Here is a 9,851-nt window from a genome sequence, read left to right as displayed (position 1 = left end):
AGTGAAGAAAAACTAAGTCCTCACGTACAGCACCTCCTGTGTTCCTCCACCAACACCCCACTCCCATCCGATGCTCTCATCTTCACCCTTCCTTGGTGCCTAACCCAGTAAAGTCCTTTGCCTTTCTCAGCCTAGTAAAACATTGACCACAGGAGATGATACGGCAAAGGACCATCAGCCCCTTTCCTTGATAGCAGAGATTTGGGTGTCCACTAAAAGACCTTGAAGCCCTCCAGGAATCTCACTGAACATCCTGCTGGGAGGCGGTGTCTTTCTGTTTAGTGAGTAGACTACGGGGCAAAAGTGGGTCTAGGACTCACGTAGAGTCAGCACAACCTGATGGTAGCCTTAGACTGAGAACTCAGAGGCCCAGCACCCAGGCCCCTGCTCTGTACCTAAGCAAGTCATTCTTGTGTGTAGTGCCACACACAAAATATGATGGCAGAGAAGTGGCACTACTACTGTCTAAGGGGTCTCAGAATACTTCACCAAGTACTCCAGGATAACTGAGAGCTAAACGGGATGGATGAGTTTTCTCTGCCCATTCTCCTTAGCCGGTCTCTATCAGCACTGTCCAATAGAACTTTCTGCAGTGATAGAAATGTTTTATATCTGGTGTGTCCCAATACAGTAGCCACTAGCCACATGTAGCTATTGAGCACTCGAAATATGGCTAGTGTAGGAACTAAACTTGTAGTTTAAAATTAATCAACTGAAATTTAAAGAGCCATGTGTGGCTGGTAGCTACCATTTGGACAGTGCACCTCCATTTGGATCTTCTCTTCAACCAAACAAAACTAATCACTAATGGAAAAAGCACTCTCTCACTTTCCCTGGATGGAACCTCAGGTCTAAAGATATCCTATGAGTTTCATTTATTTTTTTTAATGAAAGAATCTCTGTGTTGCTCTTTCCATTCCAGCTAAACTTCAGGTCCTGCTCGCTGATAAAGCCTCGTGCAGGGAAAAAACCTGAATGGAGGTTTTCCTGGCAAAGCTTGTCCAGGAGCCCTGACGACTGATGAGGTGTCTCTATTCCTCTGTCCACCTCTCACCCAAATAGAGACACTTGCGCCTACTTTCTCTAGGGGGAACATGTGTAAGTGTGAAGGACTTTAAAAATGCAACCGGGCAAAGAGTGACTAAAATGATGTGGTCAGAGGGTTTTCTCTGCCCATTCCCTAAGTCTCAGAGCAGAGGACTCAGCCCCAGAAAATTGCTATTAGAAAGATCAGAGAACTTCCTCTAATCAGCCCTTTATTGAGCAGATCTGGTTTTCCTGGTTGTAAGTAGTTCTGGCATTCAGAGTTGTATTTGGGGTTTCCTCCTGATGATGAAAGGATCCCATGTTACCTCAGCTTCTTATTCTATTTATGTCAAGAGAAAAAACTTCCAGAGAACCAAAAGAAAAGCAAGACACATCGGCGTCTAAAGAATTTCCATATTTATTTGACATAGTTTTACCATACACGTCTCATGCCAACACACAGGAGGCACATACAAACAAACGCACCAGATCCGTGTTCCAAAGTCACATGGCAATAAATAAGGATGGGTGGGTCCTTTTTTTTTTTTTTTCTTTTTTTTCAGGAAATGAGACCATTTCTTTTTAACTGTACAAAATTTACACGGTGAAGGGTGAGGGCAACAATCCGGAGCTTAGGGGATCTGGGGCTTTAAGGTCTGAATTCAAGTTCAGAGCAGCTTCTGGGATCCTGCAGCCCCGAACCTGGTGTTCAGCTGAACAAAGTCCTCGAGTGGGGAAGTATAAATGATTCTTGTCTCTAGGTGGGCAGCAGATGAGCATGGGGGTGTCCTTCTCTGTCCACCTGTGCTCTGCCTCCCCAAGCAAAGGAATGCTTGGCGCACCTCCCAGACCTGCAGCTGTCTCCTCACCAGAGCTAGCAGCATGAAACTGTGCTTTCAGTGTGGTCCTACCAAGCCGTGTGTGGGTGGGATGACTCTGCCATGCTCTCTCTTTTTGGCTCCAGTCACCGTGTTAGACCAGTTGGAGCAACTCCTGCAAAAAGGGCCAATGGACCAATCCAAGAAAGAGAGAGCCAGTGATGTGCTTTTGATTTAGCTTTCAGCGTGCCCACGGCCCTTCAGCAGCAGGCAATAAAACAAAACTCATTTCCGCTTAATTGAATTTGTCTTCATCTCACCGTTTCCAATTTTTAAAGTGCAATGTTTAAAAATGAGCCTCCTCAGGCCTTCCAGCCCCTGCTGGCTGAGGAGGTATGGTCATTATCTCCATGGTTATAACCAAGTTGTCAGGAGTGGCATGTGGGAGGGGTGGTGTGGGAGTGTGGGCGCCAGGCAGCGCAGGGTCACATGGCCCCCAGCGGTTAGCCTCGCTGAAGCCGTGAAGCCTCTTCTGTGAGGAGGCGGTTGTTAGAAGATAACCAGCTTGAGCTTCAGAGATGGTCATGTCTTTTGTTCTACAGATTTCTTAGACTTCTTGCAAAGTGAACTTAATTATGAAGATCTAATGGCCCCCAGTGATCTTATTAGATTTCATGTTTTACATTGGCAAAAAAAAAAGAAACCTTTTAAAGACACTGCCAAATGCTTTTCTTATGTCATAATGTCTTCTTTCCCTGATGTTTTACCGTATTAGTTTGCAGGAATAATGTTATCATATGGTAGTTGATTTTCATTTTACATTATATTCATAACTATCAGATGAGGCAAGAAAGAGAAAGCACAGAGATAGAAAAGAGTTTGCCTCAGGCTGCACAGCAAGTCCCTGAAAGGAACCGGGCTTTCCAACAATGTGATTTACCCAGTGGGCCAGCTTAGTGCTTGCATTTGGTATTTCCTTCATGGTTTTATTGCTTTTCAGCAAATATAGATTCTTCCATAGCCCCACAGGTCCCCTTTCTGCTTATACCAGGTACCACTGGAATCTTGGGGCAGGGGTTATTATTAATTATTATTATTATTAATTTGCTCCTGGATTCAGAAGCCTCCTACCCTAAGGTCTATCAGCCAGGTACTGCAGATAATGGTTGCTAGTTAATTGCTCTCTTAGAGCCAAAGACAGGTCCAAATATTGTAAATGCCTCTAGAAGGTCTCATTTCATTTTTAAAATTGATCCATGTCATTTTTGCAAGGGAGAAAACAGCTCCCATATAGCACCTTATACCTCAGTAATAGACGCCTGAGCAACAGAGGAGCGTCGGGAAGAGAATCTCACGGTCATGTTTTGTTCTTCGCCATCTTGGAGCCACAGAAGAGCCAAGGAACAGTCTTGGCATGCACTGGCTCATTGGTGGCACTGGCCCATCCGTAGTGCTAACCCCACTTGCAAGGAGATCCACTTAAAATGGGAGACTTGTTGTGGCTGTGCTTCTAAATGGGGCGCCAGTGTTTAGCTGCTTTCTGAGGAGGTGGCTCTGGGGAGCCTCAATCCGGCCCTCCAGGCTTTCCAGCCAGTGCCCTCTCAGGAGCTCTTCCGGCTAGCCCACCCCTCCAAACTGAAGAAGCTACTCCCAACATCAGCTGCACTGCTCACTGAGTTCCTCAAGAGACTTCTGTGATTAATGTGACTGAGGAAGGCCTCCCCTTCTCCCACCAGTGAGTAGGGAGTGAGCATGATTAACTCGCATACAAAAACGAAAACTGGTCGACTTCAGTCGATCTTAAAAAACAGTGCTACGCGGAGGGGCACACCCCTTCAGAGAGCCTGCTCTCCTGATTCTACACTCGCCAAAACTACAGAGTGCCTCCGAGATCCCACAAGATACTACGCCAAGCGACCCAGCCGAGTCAGTGGTCTGGATGGGACCGTTTTTAACTGGTTCACTGCCCAGCACAGTCTTTCTCCCATGTATTGTAAGCAGCCTGCTAAGACCAGTGTGTTGAAGAAGCTGTCCTCAGAAAAGACAGCTGCTTTTCCTTTCCTTCACATGCATCCCCACCCACCATGTTCACGTTATCGAGGAATTCCCAATAGCACAGAATTGGCTTAACCTGGAACCATCTACACCTGGAACCTCAAGAAAAGAAGAGTCTACATTTGCAGGCTCCCGAAGCAAAAGTCATGACAACTGCAGCACATCAAAAAATAAGGGTACAGTACAAAATTGATCAGAGAAAAGACGGTCTGAAGGCTGATCCCAGGAATTTACTATGTATTTTAAAGAAGCTTAACGGACCTTAGTTAAGGCCTGGAAAAGAGTTTACAAAAGATACAGCAGCCAAAGAGGCTGCCTACCACATGCCTACATCTTTTCAGTCCTCAAAAGGTGACGAACCATTCACAGAAGGAAGGGTCCTTAGGGGCTTTGGCCCCATCGCTTCATGTGAAGACGGGCAGTGCCTTCTTACCCTTTCCTACTCTGCTGAACTTGTTTAAGAGAATGGGAGGCCGGAAGAAGCAAACCAGTTTCCCAAGGGGAGTGGAATAAATGCCACCAGCTAAACTCCAGTGTGCACAGGAGCACTTCCTGATGGACAGGTGCGTGGTGCATAAAGTGGGAGTTGTAACACCATTCACGATAGTATTTCCCACAGAAGTGCCGTCTGTCATGGGGGCGGCAGCTCATAAAGCAGGGGTCGGCCTTGCGTTGGCCTCAGGCTTGATGAGGTACTATTGCAAACCCACAAGCCGAGAGTCTCTGTGCTGCCTTTGGCTGGAGAGCTCTGCCCTTCTGAGCGCAGGACTGGAGCACCACAGGGCCTGGCACGAGTTAGCCAGCCACCCAGAGAGGTGCAGCCCAAGGACCACTTGGAACCCTTTGGACAATTTTAGGGCTGCTCCCTAAATTATTCCTTCCAACCAAGAGAGGCCAAAAAGCATTGCTGGTACTTGGAGGAGCCCAAGATTGCACTCCAGTGAGCCAGCTGGCACAGCAGAGAAAGCTCTCATTTGTAAGGGGCTGGGGAGGGTTAGCTGCAGGTGGGGGTGGGCTTGCAAACTCGGCTAAACCAACTCCCTCAAAACAGACTCACAGCATCCTTTCACCCTACAGGACGGTGAAATCTGGGAGACTGGTATCTGCTGATTCGGCTAAACAGACTGCAAGTCTGGAATCCAAAGGTGTCTACAAACATTTTCACTGATTGTCGTTCTGTTCTCTCCGTGTTTTAGCTTTGATCATTTTGTAACCCACAGCCTGTCTTCTGGAATAAATGATACGAGCAAATTAAAAAGGCACATTGTGCACCACGGGCCACTCAGCTCCAGCCTCAGAGTCACCTGCAATGAAAACCACTTCTTGCCATCAGGGATTCAGTGATATGGATGGGATTTCTTAGAAACCAAAACTGACAAATATTCTCTGGCTTGTACTTCTGGATAGGGAAGAAGTCTTATTTTTCACAGAGAAAAAAAAAAAGCAGGGGGAGTATGTTTTCAGTATCAGACTGGCCATCAAAGTTTTCACGGACCTTTAATAAGTGACTTTTTTATTTTGCAAATTAAGAGTTCAATAACGGTGGTCCAGAAATCACTTTGTTACACTCAAGGGATGTGATGCCTCTACTTTGGGAATCTCAGTTCTGGTGACAGCAGTGGTTCTGGAGGCATCTCAGGAGACACACCAGTCAGAGCAGAGCTCCCAGAGGCCAGGGTGGCCTGACAGTCACCTCGTGCCACCAAGCACCGGGCAGCCAAAGCCTGTAAGCAGGGCGGGGGAGGGAGCCAACAAGCCAGCACCCTAGCGCGCCAGGCTCCACGCCCCTGTGCTGTGTTCTAAGAGGAGGCTGCTCTCCCACCACTTCCCCAGGAAAACAACGCCCTAGTGCAGTCTCGCAACCTCCTAGGGATCAGCAAAGGACTTCCATTGAAAATAATGGAAATTCACATTGGTGCCTTGTGATCCTTGAAAGGAAAGTCTCCTTTGATCTTGAAGATATTCTCTCAAGCCAGAAGGACTGGTAGTTTGGGGAGGAGAGATGTTTAAAAAGGAGGATGATCCATTTCATCAAGCCAAGAGGCTGGGCTAGTTGGAAAGTCGGGATAGCCTACACTGCTTCCTGTGGAGATGTCAGAGGTGGGTCCCCCAGCCATGGCTCTCAGCGTCTGGCTTACTCCCTGCCCTGCATGCGCAATGATGCCCAAATTACTGTCCACCGTGTAATCCAGCCCATTGAGCAAAGGAGCGTGGGATGGCAGGGACGATATGGAGGATGGAGACTGGGGGATTCCATAGGGGCTCCCATCCCTCAAGTCCTGATAGGATTGTCCTGTCCCGTCCATGGAGAAGCTCCCATTCATTAACTGTCCGCCTGTAACGTCCCCCACGTTGCCATAAATCCTATTGGTGTGGCCAAGTTCTGAGAGAATTTGATCCTCTGTGGACAAAAGAACGGAGATTTATTGTCAGCTGCCATGACTCTGGTGGTCCCCTGCTCTTCACAACCTAGGAATACACATGCCCGGGAAGGAAGCCACAGCATGGCAGCTGCCTTGCTGCCAAGCATGAGTCAGACACCAGCATATCAGCCTGACATCCAGAGACTGACCCACATCAAGGGGAAAAACAGAAGGAACACCTGCAAAGACTAAACGCCCAGGTCCCAGAAGGCTGGGCAAATGTTTGATGAGCTTGTTGGTCCCATGTGGCTGATGTGCTATGATACTCTAGCTATACTGAGGAATATGAATGCCTGGGGCTTAGTGGGTCATGTGTTAGCCACATCACATGGAAATTACGTGTTGACAAGATTTAATCTGAAAGCTCTCAAGCTATGAAAAGTGTTTGGTTTAGTTGGTTGGGAAATAGGCAGGCCCACATGGTAAGGGGAGCTGAGGACCACTCTTAGATATGTGTACCAAATCCTCCTGGTCTACCTGGAAAAGCAGTTCAATATCAAAGGACTTGGTTTCTCTATCAAATAAGCTCTTCACTAGGGACCAAGTATTGACTTGATTAAGGCAAACGGACCTTCTTGTTTCTTGAAGAATTTCATTAAGGGGATCTAATGGAATCTTTGCACCTGGAAGAATTCATCTCTCTAACAGAGGTGAGCAGTTTTAGTCTTAAGAAATAAAGGATTATATAATTACCTGGAGACACCAATGATATGTCAACCTGGGGACCCACTTGCACTCAACAGAAAGGAGCTACAAAACAAGACGTAATCCTGTATCTTCCAGACGTCGATTTCAGCAGCTCAAATGAGATTAAGTGGCTCTCCCAACCCCGCCAAGAGGCCTTGAAGGTGAGCATGAGGCCCTTGAGCTCTCCCCAGGGCCTCACAGGGCAGAGCTCTAGGCTGAGCTACCATCCTCTCAGGGCATCATGCTCCTGGCAGGCGGCTTGTTCCATCCTCTGCCCCACACACGTCCTTTTCTATTCCCACCTGGGCCTGGACATCAATTCCTATCAAGGCCTCTGCAGACTAGACTTCAACACCTGATCCCTGCTGACAACCTGCCCTAGGCCTGCCCCCGGGTCACCCATGAACATGAAAAGCGGGGAAGGGAGCTCATGCCCTGTACAGGGGGCAGGAAGATGAAGGCTCAGCTCCTCTGTAAAGGGTCATTATTTGGCCTTTTGCCTATTCCCATCATCCCATATGACCAGGGCCCTCTGTGGGAGCCACTGTGGGGACAGTCATGTCTTCCAAGTGTAAAAAAGTGCTGAGCTTTCCCCAAACACATCCATAGTCAGTTGTGTTCACTGATCTCCATAACAACACTGTGAGATGGGCAAGGATGTGGCTATTCCCCATTTATAGATGGGGAAACTGAGGTTCAAGAGAAGTGAATCGATTTGACAGAGCCACAACTGGAGACCAGATTTCTGAGCCCCAGCTCAGTACTCTTCCCTTCCCCCGACAACAGAAGACCTTCCACATTTGAGCACTCAACAAATGAGAACAGTTACAGCTATTTGCAAACAACCCAAAGATCCAAAACATGCAGTAATTTGCAATTTTGCTGATGCACAAATTTGAGTGTAGCGCATGCTGCAAAGCTTATGTGCAGGGGACAGGATGAGTGAGCAGCAGGGGAAGGGATTTCAGAAACGAGCCCAGTCCCCACCTCACATGCACTCACAGGACTCAGTTCCCAGGGCCGAGGACCTGTTGAGCATGTCCTCCCCACCACCACGAGGGGAGAATGGGGTCACTCTAGGGGATCACAGGAGGGAGGCCAGTGCCCCTGCAAAGGGGAGAAATGCAAAAGGGGGCCAGGGGCACGAGGCTAAGACAGCTATCTGTTCACAGCTACACGGGCTGGTGAGGGAGCCCCCAGTCAGCAGGAGAGGAGGGGAGGCCTTGGGGCCCGTGGTCCCCGGAACCCAGCTTCCACTCTCAGCAGCAGAGCTCTCTTGTTCTCTACTCCTTGTCCCATCTTGAAGGGTCACTACCATTTCCCCCATCCTTTACTGCAAGTCGCAGGGAAGAACACGTGTTCAGGAGGGAGTTGTCAAGGCCTCAAGAAAGATCCCTCCTGAGTGTCAAGGGTTACTGTTTCCCAGGGGCCTTTCCTAAGGCCTCGGCCTCACCCCTCCAGCCCTGCTCACCTCGGAAGCTCAGCTCACTGTCACTAACCCCACAGTCCTCGGCAGAGCTCTCCTTCTCCTGCTTGCTGCCTCCCCGGCTCCTCTTGACGCTCTTGTAGAACTGGCCCCAGCGATGCCGTCCCGCGTCCTTCTTCAGGCGCTTCTCCTTGGCCCTTCTGTTCTGAAACCAAACCTGCCACACAAGCACAGGGACACACTCGGGGTGTCCACCACCAACCCAAAGCCCCGAGGTCCCCACGACAGGTGGCTGGAGACAGGGACTGAAGCCTCAGGAGATGTCAGGGCCAGGAGTGTGACATGCCCACTACTCCCTCTGCCTGGGCATCAGAAATCTGTCTCTGATTCTGGAAAATTCCTGGGGTCATGGCCCTGAGTCCAACTCTCCAAGGGGATCAGTGACACCGCTGATGAGGTGACACCGTTATCGCTCCCTAAGCCTCCCTTGTGCGCAGTGACCGGCCCAGGACACCCTCCATCCCTGCTCTGGCCCCAGGCCTGTCAGGAGTGGCCTGGGCCCGGGACCCTAGCCAGCAAAGGAGTCCTGGGGCCTGGGGTAGCTGGTGTCTCACCTGGACGACCCTCATGTCCAGGCCCGTCTCCGAGGAAAGTTGCTCCCTCACGTGTCGGGCGGGCTTGGGGGAGTTCTTGTAGGCATTCTTTAACGTCTCCAGCTGCTTCGCTGTGATGGTGGTCCGGGGCCGCTTAGCTCCGGCCTCTGAGTCGTCTGCAATGAGAACCACTTCTCACTGGGCTTGGCCTGTCTGAAGCAGCGGGGTCTCATCCCCCTTCCCTCAGGTAATCCTGCCCGCTATGGGCAGAGCAGTGGGGAGGAATGGGGAACAGCAGAGGGGAGCAGTCCCAACACCCATGGAGCCCACTCCCACACCACAGGCCTTCTCGAAGCACTGAAAAGTGAGGACCACTGCCCCACTTCTTCCCGCAGCTCCTGCCTCTCCCGTCCCCTGCCAGCCCAGATACACGGGGCTGCCATCAGACCGAAGGTGTACAATTCCATGCATTTCCCTGTCATGACACTCTGGATGGACATCCTCGTGAGTTATTACCAGGGCTGTGAAGGTGAACAAGCCAGAATGAAATCTGTGCTCTGGACTGCCCCAGATGCCCCTGCCCCTCCTCCCATCAGGAGGTCCCATTTTCCCCTGGTCCCACTCATGGCCTCATTGCCTTTGCCATGGCCTCCCTGGACTCAGAGTAGGGGTGACCTGCACACTCACTAGTCGTCTAAGCAACGTTCATAAATTATGGGTCAAAACCCACTAGTGGGTTATAAAGTCAATTTAGTGGATCAAAAACTAAATGAGGAAAATAAGATGGATGGGATGGGATGGGGTGGGGTGGGGTGGGATGGAA

General features: G+C 49.8%; 1 protein-coding gene across 1 annotated transcript in view; it reads right to left on the bottom strand.

Moving 5' to 3' along the window:
- Positions 1 to 5,905: 5,905 nt before the first annotated feature.
- Positions 5,906 to 9,851, bottom strand: part of LHX4 (LIM homeobox 4) — a 47,137-nt gene continuing 43,191 nt past the window's right edge. Inside the window, exons 4-6 of the mRNA XM_046680244.1 lie at positions 9,050 to 9,204; positions 8,481 to 8,652; positions 5,906 to 6,300 (exon numbers count right to left, since the gene is read on the bottom strand). Coding sequence (XP_046536200.1) covers positions 5,906 to 6,300; positions 8,481 to 8,652; positions 9,050 to 9,204 — 722 coding nt within the window. The remainder of the gene's footprint in view (positions 6,301 to 8,480; positions 8,653 to 9,049; positions 9,205 to 9,851) is intronic.

Source organism: Equus quagga, chromosome 13, assembly GCF_021613505.1.
Source record: "Equus quagga isolate Etosha38 chromosome 13, UCLA_HA_Equagga_1.0, whole genome shotgun sequence".
NCBI lineage: Eukaryota > Metazoa > Chordata > Mammalia > Perissodactyla > Equidae > Equus > Equus quagga.
The sequence above is the reverse complement of the archived record's forward strand: the minus strand, read 5'-3'. Positions and strand labels throughout refer to the sequence as shown.